A 24,443-nucleotide genomic window follows, 5' to 3' on the forward strand; every position below is an offset into this window, starting at 1 on the left:
ACAGAGCTCTCATTTGAGACTAAACCAACAGACAACCTCATCATTTTGCAGATTTGCCAGAAATACATTCATGCCTTTTTTTTTCTAAGCAGCTCCCCTAACTGAAAAAAACGAAAGCTACAGTAAATAGTACAAAAATGCAACATAGATGTTTATTTCTACTTTTTTTTGTATTACGAGTAAAGAATGCGAATTTGTAATTTTCAAGCCATCTTCAAACAAGAAGAAGCTTCCACTCATGGTAAAACACATTGCTGCATGCAGAAAAACTCTTGACAGCCATGCTTGGAAATTTTTCTGATTAACAAAACGCACTACATCAAAATGTTCTGACAGGTTGTTTTGATATCAACAGACATTGGGGTGGAGTGCAAGTAGGGACTGTTAACATTTTCTGTCACTTTTGGTTGATGCTTTGCTGCAGGAACAGCTCAATGTGTCCACTTTGAGATTTACTAAGGAACTTAACAGAAAAAACAAGAGGGCTTTTTCCAGATGTACCATAACACAGTAACTTTTCAAAACTCTGAAATATTTCAATTTTGGTTTTTCCCCCCGGTGAGCTTTATTTACTAGTAGTACCTTATATCAGCTCTTACAATCTGGGTGTTTTGGAAACAAGCTAAAATATTTTCCTCTAGAAGTCAGCAGTTAGAACTTGAGAACTTGGGTATGTCCCAGATATGATGCCTGTTCTTGGGTGAATAACCAGTCTGTAGCTGTAAGTTCTCCAGACTACAGAGAAGAGATTTCCACATATGTTGTCTGCTGTACTCACCTTGATCCTATTTTCTGTCGTGTCTGATGGTTTTACATTACCGTTCAGAAAAATTCTAAGCCACAGTAGATTGAAGTGCAGACAGCTTGTAAACCAGATGGGGTTTTCTCTTCACTTTCTCTTTTAATCCAATGTAAAAAGCACTCTAATCTTTGTAAGATAGCGCTTAAAATGAGTTATTTAGGTCCCATAAAACTTGTTTTCTGTTTCTGTCACACAAATACCATATCAAAATTGCATTGTGTGCATCTTTGCAGTACCCTGATTTCATTGTGTCATTGATTTTTGTCTGCAGCTATGAAGATTAGAAACATTTTTATCCTTTGGATTTTTGAGCAGTCATTTGCATTCTAGGACTTCAGTCTGCCCCAGCCTCCTGCACCTTTATGGTCAGCCAGGGGAGCCTCATCTGATCTCTTTCCTTTGTGCTCTCCATTTGTAGCCTTGTCTGTGCTTTTAAAGTTTAATGCCTTGGTGTTATTTTGCATGTCTGGCAAAAATCTCAAAATAATGTGTTAATATAGCTAGTAGGGAAATTAATTTAATGGAGTCTTAATTTCCTTGTATTGGATAAACTTCAGCTATAGATGACCTTTTGAAAAAGATTTTAATATAACTGAGGACTTCCATCTTGATGAACTGAAGATGAGGTTTCTTGGTTTTTTTGCTTTACTTTGTGGATTTTTTTTTCATAATATGAGTCACATTTTAATGGAGAAGAATACCCTATTTTCATGGTTGTGCAACTGCTAATTGATGACTGTTGTGGCTGTTTATGTGTAAAAGTAAAATTAAAATTTTATTTATATATGTATATGTGTTTAATGCTGTTTACAACTTGTAAATAAGGAAGGCATTCCAGTATCTAGTAAGTGTATTTATATCTAACATTCATGCTAATAATATGCCACCTAGATACTCCAGAAAGTTGGCTAATTTTTCTTTAATTTCAGAGGTTTTTTCTGAATATTGCTGCTGGAAATTTCAAGGCGAAAAAGAAAATCATCTTTTTGTAATGAAACTTTAGTAGATTTTTGTCCCGAGTCTCAACCAGCATTAGTTTCTGGTGGGGATTTAGCAATAAATGTGCTTTTCTCTACTCTCAGCACAAATCCTGAGATTAACTTTCCCGTGAAGTATCTTTAGGTCTTAATGAAAACTGAAGTTACTCATCCTGGTAAGAGTGCCCATAGAGACAATGCCTCCATATCCTACCCTATTAAATTCTCTATTAAGAAGGATATACTTCTTGCGGTACTTTTAACTTAAAGCCTATCCTGCATATATGCATTATTTTAAATTAATAAGCAATTGTACTGTGGAAATAGGACTTAGAATTGGAGAGCGTTGTGCTAAATACAGGGGAAAACAGGTGAAGTACGAGAACGTTTTCTCATAGTGTTTTTTAATGTCTTTAAACATGATATCATGCAATGAAACAGTTACAGTGAGAAGTGTAATGGAGCTATTCATGAGCTAAAAGATTGGGTTGTTGCAAGAAGCGATTTTAGTAGCCTAAGCAGAACTAGACTGAGGTAATTTAAGCCCTTTGGTGAAGTCATGGAAGGCTGCTGAAGCATGGCTCCTTACATATATATTAAATACATTTTAAATTATTTGTCTTCTCATGATAACAGCATAACTACTGCCTGTTTTATTTTATTAGCATTGCCTTATAGATGCTTTGTGGTTATTTTCTGTCTTTCTCTTCCCCCCATCTTAGTGGAATCGGTCGAAATTGGCCATGGGCCTCTGGCGGAAGCAGCATTTTGGCAGAATTTGGGACTTTGCATCTGGAGTTTGTGCATTTGAGCCACCTGTCTGGAAACCCTGTCTTTGCTGAAAAGGTTAGACTTCTCAGTCAAAATCATGTTGTAAAAATCACATATTGGGAGACTAATATCAGTGGGGAGAGATTTGGATTTTCCTCAGTTGTAAGCATTTGTCGCATTTTCCCAAATCACATTGGCATGTTTTTGTATTAAAAAGTCAAAAATCCCTTCCAAAATTATTCTGATGCATATTCTTGTATATGGCCTCATAAAACACATAATTTCTGTTTATGTTCTAAATTACTATCACATTAAACAATCAGACTGTAGACCTTTCTTTAGTTCTTCAGCGGAATGAGGTGTAAACATACTGACATTATATTGGGGATAATAACTGATGTCTAGAGAAAGCAAAGCACCATGGTGATTTCAACAAGTTTATTCTTCAAAATGTTGTATAATATCACTGCTGTCAGCAAGGTCATATAGCGCTTCCATTGCACTGACCTATAAGAAATACACTTTGAACTTTGTTTTGTCAAATAACTAATTCTTCCAAAATTTGACAACATTTATCATACTTTTTATTTACATGAGCCATGGAAAGCAACTCCTCCTGCCCTTAATTCCCACATAAACAATTTTGCTTTGCTTTTGGGTGTATAAATAGCCAGCAAGTCCTGTTCTTTATAATACACTGATTCATTTATCTTCTTTTTTTTTTTTTTTGTAATTTAAACTTACACTTGCTTTGGTTTTGTATTCTTACTGCAGCTGCCACATGTTAACTAAAACTGATATTATCAATTTAATAATCTAGCTAATAACAAGACTCCAAATGTTTAGCAGTAGGTCTAAAAGCAGTGGTCAAATCTAAAATTATTACTGGATAAGGACTGAATGGCTTTGCTGCAATACTGTTGTCAGCATTGGAATAAATTTTGTGAAGCAAATTCCTAGAAATTTTCATGTATTTAGGGGTGAATTTAAAGAGAATTTCTCTTAAAGAAATCTAATCTGCAGGGGATATATGGGAAGGGGGTGGCAGCACTGAGGAAAAGCCAGAAACAAATTTATTACATAAGTTAATTATCTTTTTGACATTTATGGTAATTTAATGTAAAACATCTGTACTACTAAGAGACAATGAAAGTGTGTATCTTAAAATCCTAGTCTATGGTTCTCTTACAGAGTGGCATCATGCTCTAGCTGCAAGATGCTGGAAATCTGTTTATGTAATCTACTCTTAAAACCCTTTAGAGATTGTGATTCCAAAGCACTCCAAGACAAACCATTCCAGCACTGGTACACGTGACAAAGAAGAGAAAATACTGGAATAAGCTTTGCATGGAAGTATTCATAGAAGAACTCATTAACTGAGGTCTAGGACACATTGCAACCTGCATTTGGGCAATGCATTTGGGCAGGAAGCAGTTTATGTACCACAACAGAAATCCTTCTGTGTCTTGGTATAAGCTAATTTATCTTCTTTTTCAGTAGCTAATTCAATGGATCTCTAGACATTCAGGGTGTTTTAATGAAGCTGTCAGTACCTTTTTGTTACGATTTCTGGCCTGCAGTGCTCAGGATCCTCATTCTCCCAAGTTGCTACATTTGCTTTTTCTGTGAATCTTAAAAGTATAACTCATTTCATGTGCTCTGCAATGGATTGTGCTGCTGGATGACTCCAGCTGCAGAGCATCTGGACTGCAATTGTTTCCCAGGGCATCTCATTTGTAGCAAGCTCCTTAACAGTGCCAGCAAACTGCTCAGGGCTGCCTGGGTTCCTGCTGGGCAAGTTGTATGAAACTCAGTTCCAGCAGTGCTCTCCTTTCCAAGCAAAACTGCTTTAGAGTTCACTTCCATATCTGAACGAGGTGATAGGCTTAATATTCAATACCATTTCTGATTAGGTATAGTGCTGCCATAGTTTAACTTAGTTAAGGAAAATATTCTCAGTGAATTTCAGTATCCTGTGGAGGAGTGAGATAGTCTGTATGGCAAGCCCCGAACTTTGGAGCTTGCTTCTGTTGTTGTTTCCTTGTTGACACTCACCACACAAAACTCCAGAGGTTTTGAGGGGCTTGTTTGCACAATGATATCAGCTTTGAGAGTCCTTTTTAATAGTAATACAATTGCATTGAGGTATTTGGGTATATGTGTTGAATAAGACTGGGGGTTTTATTTTTAGGCATATTGTACCAACACTGTTTTATTTCATGTGGGAGGAAAATGGGTCAGTGTTCAATATTTTGTACCCTTCCAATAGGTAATGAATATTCGAAAAGTTCTAAATCGACTGGATAAACCAGAGGGACTTTACCCCAACTATCTGAATCCCAGCAGTGGCCAGTGGGGCCAGCGTAAGTAGCTCAAGTCTGGTACTGTGACCTGTCTGTCAGTGTGCTGCCTGCAGTCATTAAATTCTTTCAGTCACTGTTACATGTTTTTTGTATATATATATGGAGAACTTTTATAACATATAGAAACTCATATTATATTTGAGATTCTATAAAATGTAAAAAATGCTACAAATATAAAACTAATAATTCTACTTGCTGTATTTTAATGTACATTTTTTGATCTTTCAATTTGACTTGTGCAAGCAGGGAAATGTCTGAATATGTATGATTTTGGGAAGGAATTGGTAAACTACCTAAGTCTCTTATTCAAAAATCTAAAGTGCTCTCTGAAGTAGCTGTTTAAGAAACATTATCAGCTCATCTGAATCAAATTCTGTATTTTTGGACCCAGTGGTGTGGGTCCACTGAAGAAAAAAAAGCAATAAGACAAGTCTTCCCAGTTAGTACCAGCTGTGATTTCTGTTGATATTTAATGCCAACAACTTGTTTGAGGAAGCAAACTAATCAGAACTGTGGCATGGCATTAATCCCCTTGGAACCGTTGCTGAAGATACCAAAATTAGAAGGCAAAGATGTACTTCACAAGAAGCAATAGATCCCCTGCCCTCTCACCACCACGCAGAGGGAGATATAGGGGAGTGGAAACAAGTTTCTGCTCAAGGTAGCAGGCAAATCTCCTCTCCTGACATACCTCACTTCCCCAGGTGCCCTCATACAATAGCTATGAGGCCCTGAAATACATTGGTGACTCCCTTTTGAAAGAATTGGAAAGCCCAATATGCTGACTGAACGCAAGCTATAGAGAGATGTGTTGCCTCCTTGGGGCCCAGGTAAGGGACATCACCAAGAAACTTTCCAACCTGGTATGGCCCACTGATTATTACCTGCTACTGGTTTTCCAGGTAGGCAGTGGCAAAGTTCCCAGCAAGAAGGCTGCAGACAATCAAGAAGGGACCTCAGGGCCTTGCAACAACTGATCAAGGGATCTGGAGCACAAGTTATATTCTCTTCTGTCCTACCAGATGCAGGGGATGATGGGGAAAGAAACAGGAAAATCATGCAGATGAATACCTGGCTTTGAGACTGGTGTTACCAGTTGAATTTTGGGGGTTTTGATCATGGATCATATGACACCAAGCCTTCTGGTAACAAATAGGACCCACTTGTCTCAAAGGTGGAAAAGGATCTTAGCTCAGGAGTTACCAGGGCTTGTTGAGAGATCTTTAAACTGATTTGAAGGGGGAAGGGGAATAGCCAGGTTCAAGAAAGATAAAGTGTGGGAAGGGAAGAACTATAGCAACCACCCAAGTAGCAAAATGAGGTTTAAGAGGGGATACCTCCAGCAAGTACAAGCAGCCAAAGGTGTCACCATAAGACAGGACTATGGGGCATCCCTTTGCACCCCTACTGGGATATTGATACAATCAAATACTTACTGTAATGTGCCTGCACACCAGTGCATGCAGTATAGGGAACAGGAGGAACTGGAGATCTGTGTGCAGTCATAGGACTTTGACCTCACTAAGATTACACAGACATGGTGGGATAGTGTGCATGACTGGAATGCTGTTGTGAAGGGCTACACACTGTTTAGGAAAGACAGATCATGAAGGCATGGTAGTGGAGTTGCCCTCTATGTGAGGCAACACTTGGAACGTACCAAGCTCTGTTCTGGAGTGGATGACAAGTGAGTCAAGAGCTTAGGGTTAGGATAAAAGGGCAGACAAGTAAGGATGACACTGTTGTGGATGTTTGCTAATGTGACCTGATCAGGAGGAGGAAGTGGATGAGGCTTTCTACAGGCACCTTGAAGCACCTTCAACGTCACAGGCACTGGTTCTTTGGGGGGGCTTTTAACCACTCTGACATCTGCTGGAGAAGCAACCCAGCAAAGCACAAACAGTCCAGGAGGTTCCTGAAGAGCACTGGTGACAACTTCCTGACACAGATAGTGGAGGATCTGACAAGGAATGGTGTGCTGGGTGACCTCATACTGAGAAATAGGGAAGGCCTTGTTAGAGATGTGAAGGTTGGGGGCAGCCTTGGCTGTAGTGACCATGAGACTCTGGAGTTCAATATCAGGTGAGGAGGAAACAGGAGGGCAGGAAGTAAGATCGTAACCATGGATTTCAGGAGAACTAACTTTGGCCTCTTTAGGGATCTTTGAAAAATTCCATGGGAACAGGTCCTTCAAGGAAGAGAGGTCCAAGAGACCTGGTTGGTATTCAAGGACCACTTTTTAAGGTTCTAGAATGATGTATCCTGATGAGAAGAAATTGGGCAAAGGGGGCAAGAGACTTGCATGGATGAACAAGGAACTCCTGTCATTGCTCAAGCATAAGCAGGAAATACACAGGAGATGGAAGCAGGGTCAGGCCACTTGGAATGAATATAGGGAGTTGTCAGAGTAAATAAAAATGAGACGAGGAAGGCCACATCTAGGCAAACTTTACAGCCACAAGCCCATAGGCCCTGATGGGAAAATTTATACTTTGTACTAGCTTTGCTTTCCAATATTATGTAGTATTGACATACTTCCTGTGCATGCAAATGATGAACACAGATGTTGATGCAGGTCTATCCACAGCATGCTGAAGCAGCAAAAACAAATTCCATCTTGTTGCATCTCTTCCATATTGGTTGCCTTCATTCACAGACGTTGACTGACTAATTTTTTCCCATAGAGAAGATCAGTATGTGAGACTCGAAAGTTGTTTTATTTGAGATTGCTTTTCTAGGCTGTTTTCAGTTGATTACAACAGAAGGAAAAAAACAAACAACCAAGACCCTTAACTGGTATAAGACAGAAGTATTTTCTCTCAAACATCAAGTGGGGAGGGAGGAATGATTTCTGAACATTTCTTCTCCAGCAGTGCCGTAACTGTGAAAAGCCACTGCTGGATCTCTGCCATTGTTCCTGTAAATTCGTTTAGCCCTTGTTATTTTGACAATAAACTGACAGTGATTTGCTGCAGCATGCATCAATTGGATTTGTCTACTGCAATAATGTATATAATAACAGGGCTTATTATTGATGAAACTGTGCTTGTGCTATTTAGTTTGCAAATGTCAGAGGTTTCTATGGTAATTTATTTAGGAAACCGTAAAGGTCATTTAAATGCTGCTGTTCAAAGATCAGCCTTTGATCATAGGAAATATTCCATTGTTTTAAGAAGCCTCTTTTCCTTTTGGATCATGAACATTTAATTAAAAAAATGGTGTAGTCTTTCCAGAAGTTTAATATATCTCATTCAAAAGATAGGGAGGGAGGAAAAAAGCCATTTAAAACCCAGGTTTGATGGTACAATATATTTGGTAGGCACAGGATACATTTAGAAAGCTACATTATTTTTTGCATATCACGGGCTAGTAGAGGAAAAGGACACTGTTAGTAAAGTTTGAATAGAAAAATATATATCTTCTATGTTTGCATGTCTTTAAAACCTGTTTGGAAGGTGAAAGGAGGCTTTCCATGAAGAGAAAGATACAAAGGAGTTTAAATTCTCTGTGTTCTTTTGAATTCCACCAAAAGGTGCATAACTTGGAAGCTAAAATGAGAGTTAGGTGTCAAGGAAGTGTGAGCTCAGTACCACTAACCCTTCTGCATCTCACTTTATGAGCCTGGATTATCCCATGGGGGTTGTTTTTGCCTTTCTCATGCCCAGAATTTTGTGGTATGACTCATGGACTTGCTGCATGATCTGTGTAACTACATCTACATCCTGGATATCTTGGGTGAAATTAGTGGGTACCTTCCTTGCTGTAAAATTGACAGTTATAAATAAATAGTCCTGGTAAAGCATTTTGACATTCTTTCGCTGAAGACACAATAAATGGCAAATCACTTGATTTTACCAGGCAGCACCAAGTTTTAGAAGAAAACCTCTAGCTAGTGTTCTTAGTTTAATGGAGCTTAGAAAAACACTTTACATATGTATATAGTTGTAGTATTTCCTGTATTAAGGGGATCTACGCTGAAATCATGACAGCCCATTACAATTTTACCAAGAACCTCTTAGGCTCCTGCACAGCAAGTGGGTGCAACCTGGTACAAGCAGCTGAGAGCATCACTAACTTTCCCATCACTGGTGCAACTAATGTTGAATGTCTGACTTGTGTGGTGTTAGTGTTTGCAGAGTCACGTCCTAAATTGTGCAATTGAATAATCACAGCATCTGTAGTACCAGATCATTTCTCGTAGTAAGCAAAGGGCAGAATAATGCAGTATTACAGCAATAATCTTCTGTAGGTGTGGATAAGTCTTTTTTTTTTTTTCCTTCTAGAACCACTGCTGAGTTGTGAGAGCAGTCAGACGTTCAAAAATATAGTATTATTTTTAAACTTATGGCTCGGTGTTTTGAAATACCACTAAATAACCTGAAATTCAACTCTGCAGTAAGGAGCTAAAGCCTTTTTTATGAAGTGGCTTAAATGGAAAGTTAGTGAATAAAAGAGCAAATAAAAACAATGCCTGCGCATTAAGAAGGGAAAGCATTTATCAAATTAGAGAGCACTTTTTTTTCTTTTTAGAACAAAAAAGACCTTAGTTTAACACATTTTTGTATGAAATAGACTGCATGAATTAGAACTAACAACTATAAATTCTTTTTTTCTTTGCCATGAACTCCTGAGGCATATTGTGGATATTAAATAACTGTGGTGCTTTAGCTAGATTAAAAATTTAGAAAATAAATAAATAAATCTCTGCTTATACCAGTAAAGTTTTTCCTGAGGTTCCAGGCTTATGTTTGCTGAAGATGTTGTAGAAAGAGATCATTAAATACACTATTGCAAACTGTAATTGTATTTTATTGCCTGGGCTGAAGATGAAATTGTTGTTCAATCTCTTTCTTCCCTATTAAGATCATGTCTCCATTGGAGGGCTTGGGGATAGCTTTTATGAATATCTGCTAAAGGCATGGCTGATGTCAGACAAAACAGATGAAGACGGCAAGAAAATGTATTATGATGCTGTTCAGGTAAATAAGATATGTAAATCTTCCTTTCCATAATAATCTAATCTATTGTAATCCTAAAGAGACAGGCTCTGGGGACAATGTGAGAGATTTATGTATTTCCCACTACAGGATGTTTTTTTAAAGAATTGGTTTCTGTTTTAAAAAGACTTCTTCAAATAGAAGTGCTAGAGAAATACAGACACTGTGGGAAAGGGGAGAATCTTGATGAATAACTATTTTTTTTCAACTGCAATGTAGTCAGTTGTCTCTGGAGGAGAAAAGTATAAAATAAGCAACAAAAGATGCATCTACAAGTAGTTCTCAGATAGACATTCAATTGTTTTTCCTTAGTCTACTCTAAATATATATTACTCTTGTCTTCTTCCCTTATATCCAGAAGGGAATTCCTCTCTTGTGTTTCAATCTCACGTTTCAGCCATCAAAAGTGTTTTGATTGTGGTCCACAAATGGATCAATGTAATATGGTAGGTAAGTATAAATGAAAATAGGAGCTTTGTTGCACAATTACTTTTTGGTCCAAGAGCATATATTAGCCAGCTTCTGTGAAACAGCCAAATTGGACACAAGAGAAAGTTTTCAAAAATCAGAATTGTTCATACTTACATTTCTATGTGGTATTTTATTTATGGTCCTGCTGGTCTGCAGTTTGCTTTGTTATTGATGATATTTCCTTAATATGCTGTTTTGGGAGAAATAATGGGTTTGTGACACCAGATTGAGACTTGAGAAATATTAAGTTTAAATTCATATTTACAGGCTTTCCTTCCAGTCTTGGGCAAATGACCTAATTTCTCAGTTCTTTGCTTTCATGTATATATATATATATATATATATATATATATATATATATAAAAGAGATTATATTAGTTGTTTTTTTCCCCTCCTTTCATCTGTTTTGACTAGAAGCTGTCTAGGGCCAGGACTTTTATCTCTTATTAACTGTATCTATGTACACTGCCTCTATAGACAAGGCTTCAAGATGCTAAGCAATATCTGCTTATTCTTTCATATATCTGGAAATTCACTGTCCCTAGGGAAGTTATAAGTCTCTTTTTGCTTCCTATACACAAAAAGTCGTGACATTAAAAAATACAACTCTGACTTATTGCAACTATCTTTTTTTTCCATTGGAAAGTCATATGTGATGATTTGAGGGAGGGCATGATCTTTGGTGGTAGTAAATTTGATGACCAAGTATCCCCTGATAAGAAAATCTTGCCTTTAATTTTGTAAGTGCAGATTTGGATGCTGTCGGCCTCATTTTCACTGCTAACATGGTTTCAGCTTCAGAGCAAAAGGTGGATTTTAAATTAGATTTGAGTGCATTTGAGGCTATAGCATAAGAACAGTGCTACTGTAAATAGCTCAGCCATCGGGTTGGCAGGCGAACAGAGAGAACAAAGTGTCTAATAATACAATATAAATTCATCTTACCATGGAAGGCATTTTGAAGCACCTCAAAGCTGCTCCTAGCCTTCTGCTTCTGTTGGCTTAATAACGTCAGGTTTTTCTTTTAAATACATTCTCAGACATGGTAAGTGCTAGTGCGTAGATGCATACGGTAAAAAAAAATTGTGCTTTTGTTTGTACAGCTATTCTGGAAACAACTGCAGGTAGACTGTCCCAAATGTGGTGTGACCATCACCCTTGTTGGCAGGACCCTGAGTGCACTGCCCCCCATCCTGTAGGGGAGGAGCAGGAGCACGTTGGTCCTAGCTGACAACGTCAGAGAGTCCAAGAGAGCCCAATGCCTCGGTGGCCACCGTGGGCTTGCTTCTACTAAGGTGGAACTTCACCTTCCTCCGTTGTGAGCACTGGAGTGAGGTACATGAGGAAGTCTATCTTGCCTTACACCACACGAGCATGTCTGCATCACATGCCAGCTGCAAGGTGGCAGCATGCCTGTATCTCTCCTGAGCCAATCCAAGTTGTCCATAAGCTGGAGAACTGCCTGTTGTTGGCTGGTCACTGGAGAAGAGGGCCAGGCACACTCTGATATGTGTCTATGCAGAGTGCAGGAGCATGCCTTTCTTTAAACTCACACCTTATCAATACTAGGATAACAACCTGTGATGGCCACCACACTACAGAATCACACAACAGTTCTCCCTGCTTGGGTTTGAGCTAGAGGAGCAGAATTGCCTGGTCAGCAGCATCACCAAATGTGACAATATCAGTGACAGGGTCTGAGCTCTGTTGTATATGACTGTTTAAAGTGCCTATTTTCTTAATGCTTTTTAGTAGTACTAGCTCTTAAGAAGTCCAAGCATCATGTATTAGTGTTTGAGAGGGCCAAGTGATCACTATAAAGATGTACTAGATTTCCTTATGCTGCTGGCTGAATGCCACTTCCAGTATTTTCTGAGCGATGGCATTTCTCCTGTTGGCTCTTTTCTGTACCAAGGTACATCTGTACCAAAGCTGAAAATGTACATGCAGCGTTAGGAGTTGCAGCTTGATGTTGTAACGTATCTTGTTCAAAAAGCAGAGGCAAAGTTGCAGTCTCACAGAAACTGCAGAATGTCTGTGCCCCACTGAGATGCCAGGTTCTTCCCTGGAGCAACAACCCTGATTTGAAATCCATTCTGATATTGGCTTTATTGCTATCGATCCATTACTTATCTAAATTAAAGCTAATTTGAGAGTCTGCACAAGCTGCAGTCTTTCTTTAAGACTAAGCCTACACGGTTTGGGCATTCTGAGTCTGCTTCATATTTTCTTAGATAAATTTCCCCTGACGCTTTCAGAATCTTTTTAAGACTACGCCAGAGGGAACGGTGTGATTATTCCTGGCCATTCGGTCCAGCACATACCCACCAGATTCTGAAAGAGTGATGTGAAGGTTCGATGCCTAATTCAATACCATCTGCTATCCAGAAACCACAAATGAAAATATATGGTGAGTGATATAGTTCACTGTGAAAAGCTAAAATCTATTTAGATAAAGCTTTGGGATTATTTCTCACACTGTTCCGTAAATCATATTAAAGAAAAAAGAGTTCTTTCTATTAGAATTTTTGTATCACCTATAGATTGTATAATGGCTTAAGTTAAAAGTAATAACTAAGATGTCAAACTACATTTAAAAACTTCTTCTGCTTGCCGTGAATAAGATGCATATTTGGCTGAAACCATTTAAAGAAGAGTTTATTTCTAATGGGAAGAGGGACAGAGGTAGTCTTGTTTTGAATACCAGAGCTTAATATGGATATATAAGGCCATCAGAGGGGTTCATAAACTCTAGAATTCACACAAAAAGACAAGTGAATGCATTTTTAATGCAAGTTATTTTTTCTCTTTTGAAAAGCAATACCTATAATGTCCTGCTTCACATAATACATGAAGTAAGAGATTTTTTTAAATGGGTTTGAATGGATAGCATGCAAAATTTAGTTACAGAACGAATGTGTATTCAGCTTTTAGCCATATTTTGAGGCTATAACTGCCAATAAAATAATCTATGAGTCTTTGCAAGTATCAGGACAAGAATCATCCCACTCTTCTTAGTTAAAAAGCTGACCTCTGAGACACAATTAAGTTTAATAAGAGAACATAATAATTTCGAGCAAAAATGGACATTGTGGGTTGACTTATATCTAGTCTGGCAACAGCAGTGTCATAAACAACTGCATCAAATCCTCCCCTCTTGAATGTGTCAGCCCTCATTTTCTACGTTGAAGGGATATTTTTCCACTACTCCTGTGTATAGGTTGTCTCACATTTGATGTCTGAACAGGTGTGGTATCTTTTCCCAGTTTTCCCATTACATCTATTTATGGCCATTGCTGCAATCTCTCTGCATCTCATCTATTTATTCTCCCTCTCTCTCTGATGCTGCCTTCATCCCCTTATCAGGGTATTTCTAGGGAAGTGGCATATCTAAAGGTTGTAAAGAGAATGGAAACTCATCCTAGAAGAACTTCACAGGAAAAGGGAGAATGCCTCACCAGCACTTCCCAAGCAGCTCAGTTCAGTGCAACCCAGGGTGGGCCCATGGTATCAGTAAGGTGAAGGAGATAGTCTCTGCAGTTTTACCGTGAGTCAGGGTAGTTTACTTTTAGACATTTAGGTTTTTTACTTTCCCTTACTGCTCAGAAGCAGTAATAACTGCTCAGAAGATAATAACAAGAAAACTAGTGATGTCTGGAGAACATAGCACATGGAAGTAGAAACAATGGAAATGGCCAAAAGAATAGTCAGTGGTGCCACAGCAGTGCCACAGCCACTCTGCCAGATTTCAACAGCATTCCAGAAAGTCAGCTTGCTGCTAGGCTGGGTTGCATGATTAAGGAATGCAGTAAACTTCTGTGGGTATCAAAAGGCAAAAAAATAATTTTTGGCCTCAGGATTTTGAGAATTTAGACAGAAAAGATACAGAATCACTTTTTTAATTTTTTTATAATTTTTTGGCACATTGCTAACTTTGGAGACTAACTTTGATTAGCTTTAATTTTGTTTGGGGTTTTTTGGGATAGATTTAATTGTCAGCATTAAGTAGTGAATATTTTCCAGAGCTGTTGATTTCAGCCTTTCAGATAAATAAAACAAATCCATGGAGATTCCTTTCTCATTGAAACAAGGGAGAGAACAAAGTGTTGTTAGCAAACTGAACACATGATGTTGGCAGAAAGGCCCTTTTTATCTCTGGAGTTTCATGAGGGTCTGTTTAATTGTGGTGACAGTCTGGTTGCTGATCTGTGCTGATTGCAGTTTCCATTAATTTGCTTGAAGTGGTTTGCTTTGTGATTGCAGTGATCTTAAAAACTACATAACTGATGTGGACAGTGACAGAACTGCAACAATTCACTCGTAATAGTTTGTCATATTGGGTAAAGCAAAAAATATATTAATGAATTGAACATTCAATACTTGAGCACTTCTTGGCATTGAAGAAAATACATAAACAGGTCACACTGGGTGCTGCAATAGGAGCCCCTAGAATGAAACAGTGGACCCAGCAGTCTCACTGCATAGTTTGTTTTGGGAGTTTTTTGATGTAGCAGTGGGGAGGCATTGTCTGTAACTTAAATGTGTTAAAATTAATAAACAGGCAGTTTATTTACATTTTGTCAGCAGTCGCGTTTAAAATATTTATCACCCAGATGCACTGGTGTTCTGCACATAGCGATAGTATAGCTGTTTTATGTAGATTCATTACACTTAGCAGACGAGAATGTCCAGAGGACTCACTGCTCCTTGTTATTCTCTTCACTATATTTCCCCTCTTAACAAGAGTTTTGAGGCTCTCTACAACTGCTTACAGAAAGCATCAAGACTAAAGACAGGCTTCTATTTTTAAATTGTTTATAATTTACTTATAACTGCACAATGCCTTATGTTTTGGACTATGGAAGGTATTTATTCAATTTTTTGCTTATTTATGGACTGTCAGGAGAAGCAGCGAGCTATATAATGTTGTTAGAAGTCTTTAAGGAGCATTTTAACTATAAAAGTCCAGAGAGAAATTGTCTGGTTTTTGCTTGTGACCTTGGTTGTCTTGTCAGAGAAGCCGTGTCCTTACTACTCGTGCTATTTTCCCTTCCTTTTCTGATGACAAAAGAAGCTTATCAGGAGCAACAGATACTTATTCTAGAATATTCAGAAAATGCATAATGTAATATTTTGAGAGTGGCTTGATTTGATTCTTGCCAGACCGTTAATACTGTTTTAAGAATATGAATAAATTTAGCCTTCTGGTAACAGGCAGCATTAACTACATTTAGTAGTAGGGCACTGGTGCTCTTAGAGACACTAATAGATCTATAGAGGGAAAAAATAATGATTTTCAGACAAAAGTAAATTGTCAGCTTTCCCCTTGAATTTAATCATCTTTTTTGTGATCAGATGAATAGATATCACAGTAGTTAAATATTTGCCAATGTTTCCATTTTAAAAATTTAGGCATCTCCATTATTAGCACTCATATTTCATTGCACTTTTAATCTTGTCTGCATAACATGTCTTAAGTCCAAAAGCAGTAAGTGCTTTAGTGCTTTCAAAATGTTTCTTACGTACTGTGTTTAAACAAATGAAAGTTCTTCTGTGTTCAGATTTCAGTTTTAATTTTTAAAGCTCCATTTAGTGAGCAATGAGGACCTCAGGATAAGATGCCACTTTTCTTTGGCAGAAGTATATTTAACTTATATGTAGCAAGGGCTTGAACCTCCTATTCCAGCTATAAACTTTTCATAATAAACTCATTGGAATTTTTGATAAAGGATAAATTTGATTAATCATGAAGGTTGATGAAAAAAACTATCTATTGCACTAGATCAACTCAATAGAGAAAACATAAGGGAAATAGCAAAGTCAAGAAAGCAGACAATTGACTTAGAAGTCACTGCATGAAAACCTTACCTGCCTGCTGTGTGCTGTTTCAAAGCAATAAAATGTATTGGTACAAGCCGTAAATATTAAAATAAATAAGCAATTGACATTATACATCTATGAATTATTGGAAATATCACATGGTAGAATTCTCTTTCATCCTCATTGTGCTTCAGATCATCAAAATACTGTTTATGAGAAGTCCTAGGGGAAGAAAAATATATTAAAAGTTTGAACTGAGATAATTTATAGTGCTTTGTTATGAAGACACCTGCAGAATTGTAATTATCCCCAAAACAAACATTATAAACACTTGCAATTTAGAACTAGAATCATATTTTTGAAGTTTCAAATGTATTAAGGTATGGAAATATGTAACTGTCTTGCAGGGCAGTTTTATCTCCAGCCACAGTGACATCTTGAGGTGGGAAATGAAACACCTGTTTTTTGTTAAAACAGTAGTAATCATTGAAATTCATTAATCATAATTTAGAAGTTACTGTAAAAGGAGAGGTAAAATGCCTAAGTGCTAGAGGTAGTAGAACTGTGGGATTACATGGCAGTTTGAGGTTTGTAATTTGTTATCTCTGCTCCTTTAGCAGAGTTAATGTTTTTGAGCCACATGTTTATTTTGAATTGAGCAACCTTGAGGTTATCATTTTTCCTGAGAAGCCTCCATCTGTGCTCTGTAGGTATCTCTGTTAGTGTTTTTATTACCTGTCAGTGTAATCCTCTAAGACAATACATGTAAAAATAAGCTTGTTGATGGGGGGGGTTAACTCATTTGAACAGTGAGATAATTCAGTTCTGTATCTTCTGTGTTTCCCTACAAACAATACAATTTTATTTTAAACAACTCAAAGGGTAAACGAAGGACTTACCAATGACAAAATCAAGTCAGGGTTGGAGGAAGGGGGTGGTGAAGACGTCATTTAAGCTGCATGAAAATCTTAAAGGAGTGAAGAACTGAATGAAGGAAAGTGGGTATTTATTAGGAGGGTCCAGTTCTACTGAACTGTGCAAGGACAAGAAGTGGCAATATAATGTATAGGTTAAGGAACAGGCTGATAAGCAGAGAACACAAAACATTGCTTTAACAAAGAAGGCAAGAGGGGATGCAAATCAGGTTGGGAAAAGCTGAAGAGTTTCTCTTTTGTGCTGTCAATAACATAGATTACACAAATGTGCAATTTGCAATCCTGTAGTTGAAACAATTCCTAATGTCTCATTTACTGTGACAGATAGGCAAGGGCATAATTTTAACATGCAAACTCATGACAAAGATGCCAGTAGTAATACAAGGAGCACTTGAGCCACAATTCAAACTGTAAAAGGGACTATTATTGTTTCTAATTGAGTGCTAAAGCATTTATAAAGTTGTCGTATCAAAGGAATAATTTCCCACAAGATGGAGAAAAAAGTTATTTGGCTAAGGGCTTTACTGCAGTAAGGTCTGTAAGCAGAGCCTTATGTAAAAGCTCAAAAAGAAAAATTGCCAGGAACTGTATCAGCTGTAAAAGCAAGTCTGGCTCTAAAATCTTGTAGGTATATGTGAGTACAGGACAAAGTGTATTCCATAATGCTTTATCAGCTTTACATGTAGTAAATTTGTTTCTTTAAATATCTAGAAAATGTTTACTTACCTTTAGTTTCTCTCCCTTGCTTTTCCTTTTTTGTCCACTACAGTCTCAAGTCAGGCTGTCTCTATTTTTATTTTTTATTTTTGTTCACTCACAGGTAGCATCTGGTATTCCTACCTTTGGCAACATACATTGGTAGCCACCTTTTCTCTTTCCAGACTTTTATGTTGCACAGTCTCTCTGCCTTACCTTAATACACTCTGGAATGAAATTTCCATTTACTTAAAAGAAAAATTGTACCAGCTCCAAAAAACAATTATCCATCAGTAATGTATTTTCAGCTAATCAAAGACCACATTATTTTAGCTTTTTTTATTATTTTCAGATCCTGTATATTGGTTTTTATTGAGAATATTCATTACAATGAGAAGAAATAATAATCTCTATAGTGATAAATATCATAGAATGGTTTGGGTTGGAAGGCACCTTAGAGATCATCCAACCCCCTGCCGTGGGCATGGACACCTTCCACTAGACCAGGTTGCTCAGAGCTCCAGGCAACTTGGCTTTGAACACTTTCAGGGATGGGGCATCCACAGCTTCTCAGGGCAACCAGTTCTAGTGATTCGCCACCCTCACAGGAAATACTTTTTTTCCTAATATCTAATCTAAATCTAATCTCTTTTGCCCTTTGCCTCAGTTTTCAACAGTAAGACAGGTTGTCCTCAGGACAACTAACCTCCGGAACTGGTGGACAGAGACAGGAAGCTGAATAGCCCCCCCTGTAATCCAGGAGGAAACAGTGACCTGCTGAACCACTTGGATCCTCACGAGTCTATAGAACCAGATGGGATCCACCCAAGGGTGATGAGGCAGCTGGCGGAAGAGCTTGCCAGGCCATTCTCCATCATTTACCAACAGTCCTGGCTCACTGGGGACGTCCCAGATGATTGGAAGTTGGCAAATGTCACACCAGTCCACAAAAAGGGCTGCTAGGAGGACCCGGGAAACTACAGGCCTGTCAGCCTGAGCTCAGTGCCTGGCAAGGTTATGGAGCAGATCATCCTAAGTGCAATCACACAGCACCTACAGGATGGACAAGGGATCAGACCCAGCCAGCACGGGTTTAGGAAGGGCAGGTCCTGTCTGACCAACCTGATCTCCTTTTAAGATCAGGTGACCCGCCTGGTAGATGAGGGGAAGGCTGTGGATGTGTCTATCTGGACTTCAGCAAAGCCTTTGACACCATCTCCCACAGCATACTCCTGGAAAAGCAGGCAGCCCATGGCTTGGACAGGGGCACCCTCTGCTGGGTTAGGAACTGGCTGGAGGGCCGGGCCCAGAGAGTGGTGGTGAACGGTGCTGCATCCAGTTGGCAGCCAGTCACTAGTGGTGTCCCCCAGGGATCAGTGTTGGGCCCAGTCCTGTTTAATATCTTTATTGATGGTCTGGATGAGGGGATTGAGTCAACCATCAGCAAATTTGCAGATGACACTAAGTTGGGGAGGAGTGTTGATCTGCCGGAAGGCAGGAGGGCTCTTCGGAGGGACCTGGACAAGCTGGAGAAATGGTTCAACAGGGCCAAGTGCCGGGTCCTGCACTTTGGCCACAACAACCCCATGCAGCGCTACAGGCTGGGCACAGAGTGGCTGGAGAGCAGCCAGGCAGAGAGGGACCTGGGAGTTTGGATTGACAGGAAGCTGAACATGAGCCAGCAGTGTGCCCAGGTGGCCAAGAAGGCCAATGGCATCCTGGCCTGGATCAGGAACAGTGTGGCCAACAGGACCAGGGAAGCGATTCTTCCCCCATACTCAGCACTGGTGAGGCCACACCTGGAGTCCTGTGTCCAGTTCTGGGCCCCTCAGTTCAGGAAGGACATTGAGGTGCTGGAGCAGGTCCAGAGAAGAGCAACAAGGCTGGTGAAGGGACTTGAGCACAAGTCCTATGAGGAGCAGCTGAGGAAGCTGGGGTTATTTAGCCTGGAGAAGAGGAGGCTCAGGGGAGACCTCATGACTCTCTACAGCTCCCTGAAAGGAGGTTGTAGCCAGGTGCGGGTTGGTCTCTTCTCCCAGGCAACCAGCAGTAGGACAAAAGGGCATGATCTTAATCTCTGCCAGGGGAAGTTTAGGTTGGATATTAGGAAGAAATTTTTTACAGAGAGAGTAATCAGACATTGGAATGGGCTGCCCAGGGAGGTGGTGGATTCTCCATCCCTGGAGGTTTTTAAGATGAGACTGGATGTGGCACTTAGTGCCATGGTCTAGTAACCATGGTGGTGTTGGATCAAGGGTTGGACTTGATGGTCTCGGAGGTCTTTTCCAACATGGTTGATTCTACGATTCTATGATTCTTTTGGTTTGAATCCATTCCCCCTTGTCCTGTCAGTATATGCTCTTATGAATAAGTCTCTCTTCATCTTTCTTGTAGCTCCCTTCAGGTACTGGAAGGCACAATTAGGTCACCCTGAAGCCTTCTCCTTTCCTGGCTGAACAAACCAAATCCTCTCAGCCTTTCCTCATAGAAGGAGTGCTCCATCCCACCACCTGATCTGCAAACAGTGTAGGAAGGAATTACTTGTAGGTGGCGAGCAACTTGTAATAGAGCTGCAATTCAAATAAATATGTCCCTTTGAATGAGTACATAATTAGATAAAAATAAAAGTAAAGTGATTTTAAGTATGAAATGCAAAATTAATTATACCAGACAGAACTTTTCACTTGGGTGGATCTTTGTCACCATACTACCAATTGTCCTTTTATAATAACTTGTTTTACTCACTTTATTTCCCTGCCAAAACTGCACCCACAGCACTGCAGATACCAAGTAGCATTTCCCTATGGGAATGTAACCCTACCCTTCCATCCAACTCTTAAACTTCAGATTTCATGTCTAGGGAAAAATGATTAGTGACCTGGCATGCCATTAATAAAGGCATATACGTTGGTATGTAGCACTCAGAGACCCATGATTTTACAAAGTATGACAAGGCAGTCTGAGAGTCTGTAATATATCAAATAACTACCTAATAAAAATAGCTTTAAGTAAGATGGTTACATAATAAAATAACTTTTAATAGACATATGTACTAGTTCTTAATAGGACCCATTTATAAAACTGAGATGATTTGCTTAACGAAACATGAATACTTAAATTGGAAATATATTTTTATTTTGTGACATTCTTGGCATCAATCAACATCAATTTGTTAGTTTCTTAACACCCATTTGTTAGAATAATTTTAAAATTTCTCAAGTGGAAGTTGTCTTTTTTCAACCTTAGCTTTAAGCTTGAGCCAAAAGAGGGGCAAAAACTTGCAATGACTAATTGGTATCACAAAATCCATTTTCGTACTACAAGAATCAACTCTGGTCTAGTTACTATTGTTCAAAAGTGTGTTACTGCTGTTATTTCTGTCAATTTCTTCTTTCTGTCTTGCGGTAATTATTTTCTTTTAAAAAATGCAATATAGGTAAATTTAATCGTCAGTCTATTTTTATAATTTTTTGGTTTTTAAATAAATTCTGACCCAACAGCTAACTGACCAGTAGAGTTATCACCTGTTGCCAGAATTGTTGTTTTAGTGAGATGGGACATACCATGCTGAAAAATTTAATGAAATGTAATTAAAGTTTTCCTTTCTGAACTTGGTTTTAGGTAGCTTATTTTTTAGAATGCTTAAGTAGTCTGAAAGCTATTTCCCACAAAATTGTTGTGTTTTCTCACCATTCCCCTTTCATGCATAATTCCTCTTTTTATAGGTTGAATTATGCAGGATTTGTTTAAAGCAGGATTTGTTTAAAGCACGGGAATCGTCATTATTTACTGCAGCTTAAAATTTAGGTATGCTTTCCAGTAGGTACTTAGCGCTAAAAAACATACAATCAAGGAGGAAACAAAGGGATAGAGGAGTTTCCTCAGCTAATAGTGACTCTATATCTTGGCAGAAAACATCCCTACTATGTGTTTTGCACTAATTTTAGTGGAAAACAAAGTGTAGTTTTCAATGTGACATTCTTGGCAGAAAAAAATAGTACATCAAAGTTGTACAGTTATTCTCCTGATGCTTCTATTTCAGAGAAGACTTTCTGTGCTTATAGAAACAACCTTTGCAAATGTTTAAGTAAGAAGAAGTGAATACAATCATTACTTTCTCTTTATAACACTTTAAAAAAATCCTGGCGTTTTTGTTAATAATTGTTTGTACTCATATTTATTAATGCATTATTCTCTTGTATAAGGCATGTCAAGTACTGTTTCTGTATCTTGTGATTTCAATAAAACAACCAGAGCACTGCTGGATAACTGAATGCATGATAGCATTGTTTATCTCCTCTCCATTACCCTTTAAAGAGTAATAGCTTACTTTCTTTGTGGGCCTCTATTGTTTTAATTCTGTTCCTCCCACAAGGGAAGGTTGTTTTCGTGGATTTTGTAATCAGTGACCATATGTTGCTAGCATCACCAACTTCTAATTCTCTCTAGATTTGTATATTTTTATTCTGCTTAGATTTTTTTTTTCCCAGAAATCTCAGTGAGACCCTACTCTTTATTGATAAGTAGAGGATTTCAGCCTGGGAGGGGAAACTCATGGAACTTTGGGAATGCCATCTAGACTCAGAGGTCTGACATCATTCAGTGCACACACTGAGTCAAGCGTTTTGAATCTGAGTTATGTCTACATATAGTTTACATGAAATTATATCAATAACTATATCCTTTAAGTCAGAATTAAAGTGGGAAACACAGAACTCAAGTGATGGCTAATTACTATTAAAAGTGAAATTACCTGAAACTGCTCAGAGTAGAAAGGGAAAGAAAATAATTTAAAAATTGAATTGTATTTTGTAGGTCTTTCCAGCATTTTTATAAAATGTACCATGTAAATTGTTCAAAGTTTTAGCAAAATTAGTCATTATTACTGATATATGCTAATCTGCATTGGTTTGGCTGTACTCTGATTGTGCTAGCTCATGTTATCCATTTTATTTTATAAGCAAAGGCAATATGGAGCAAAAATAGCCAACACACAAGACAACTTTGTCCTGCACACTTTACCAATTGGTACCTTTGTTTTGAAATCATGTACTTTTGCAGGCCATAGAGGCCCATCTCATCCGAAAATCAGGCGGAGGGCTGACGTACATCGCTGAGTGGAAGGGTGGACTGCTTGAACACAAGATGGGACATCTCACTTGTTTTGCTGGAGGCATGTTTGCTCTCGGAGCAGATGGAGCACCCAATGACAAGACAGGCCATCACATCGAGCTGGGTGCTGAAATTGCGAGGACTTGCCACGAATCCTATGATCGTACACGTGAGTACTGTATTGCGGAGTTTAGCTTCACAGCTTCACTTTGTGAAGGCAGCCATCGGTATTTTTGTGTAACGCTGAATGAAAATTGTAGCAGAGTGAGAACTATTCATCTTTTTTGAGCAAATGCTGCTTTGCTTTAAGAGTAATTTTAAAGAAGGATGCTCTGTTTTATAAATAATTTCTGTGCACCTGAGTTGTGCCTCCTCACCGTAGTAATTAACATGACAGCTTTTTTCACTATGCCAATTTCTGAATACAAATAAGAGAGGGATCCTGTTCATTTATGCATCAATGTAGCTGTTACTCACATTTTATGCACAAAAAAACTATTTTACACTCAATTTTGTTGATACAATGCTGCAAACAATAGAGTTGCACAAAGAAAGTGGATTTCTGTGCAGAAAATTTCTTTGGATTCTTTCGTCTTCTTATGGAAATAACCCTGGCAGTATTTCAGGTCCCAGAGTGTATTTTCCAGTTTGATACAGAAAAGAAGTAAATATCCTCATCTCTTAAGCAAGATTTCACATGTTGCTAGTTATATGAAGTCTTCCAGAATGCACATGTTAGCATCACTGTTCAAACTGTAATCCCTGTTTAAGGCATTGGTGAAGAACAGCTCTCTCCTACTCTGAATTATTTACAAAATATTAAAAACAGGATGTGCTGCAATATCTTTCATGAATTACCTTTTGGGCAACCTGGATTTGTGCCACATGAAAGGCTAGTTGACTTGGTATGTTACATAATTTGAAACCTTTATTTTTAGCCTGTGTTTTTGTATTGGCTAGGCATGAAACTGGGACCAGAAGCCTTCAGATTTGATGGTGGTGTTGAGGCCATTGCTACAAGACAAAATGAAAAATACTATATCCTACGACCAGAAGTCATAGAAACCTACATGTACATGTGGCGGCTCACTCACGATCCAAAGTACAGGCAGTGGGGATGGGAAGCTGTTGAGGTAATGTTCCATTGGACTTTTTTCATGTTAAATCCTAACATCTTGTTAAGTGAGCTATTGAATGATAACTAGATATTGTTTAGCAGTTGGAGAGTAAATATTTATTTTAAATCAATAATATCAATTCAAATTTCCAGAGATTCATTTACTAATATATTAGCTAAGATCATTTTGACAAAAAGCAAATACTGCTGGTATTGCATAATAGAAAAATACCTTGTGATTTCTCCTTCTTAAATACTTCTAGGATTAGAGTCACGTTTGTACGTACTGTGCAAGATGTTGAGTATTGCTGCATGTGAATGGAAAGTGCAGATGTGTGTCAGATTTAAGCCTTCGACATGGAAAGAAGTTTTATGAAATATA

The 24,443-nt window shown here is 38.4% G+C and overlaps 1 protein-coding gene across 1 annotated transcript in view; it reads left to right on the plus strand.

Moving 5' to 3' along the window:
• MAN1A1 (mannosidase alpha class 1A member 1) overlaps nt 1–24,443 on the plus strand; it is a 145,613-nt gene that overhangs the window by 111,778 nt on the left and 9,392 nt on the right. Inside the window, 5 exon segments of the mRNA XM_032682664.1 lie at nt 2,502–2,625; nt 4,820–4,913; nt 9,777–9,892; nt 22,894–23,113; nt 23,905–24,077. Of these exon segments, the coding sequence (XP_032538555.1) occupies nt 2,502–2,625; nt 4,820–4,913; nt 9,777–9,892; nt 22,894–23,113; nt 23,905–24,077 (727 nt within the window).

Source organism: Chiroxiphia lanceolata, chromosome 3 (assembly GCF_009829145.1).
Source record: "Chiroxiphia lanceolata isolate bChiLan1 chromosome 3, bChiLan1.pri, whole genome shotgun sequence".
In the NCBI taxonomy this organism is placed as follows: domain Eukaryota; kingdom Metazoa; phylum Chordata; class Aves; order Passeriformes; family Pipridae; genus Chiroxiphia; species Chiroxiphia lanceolata.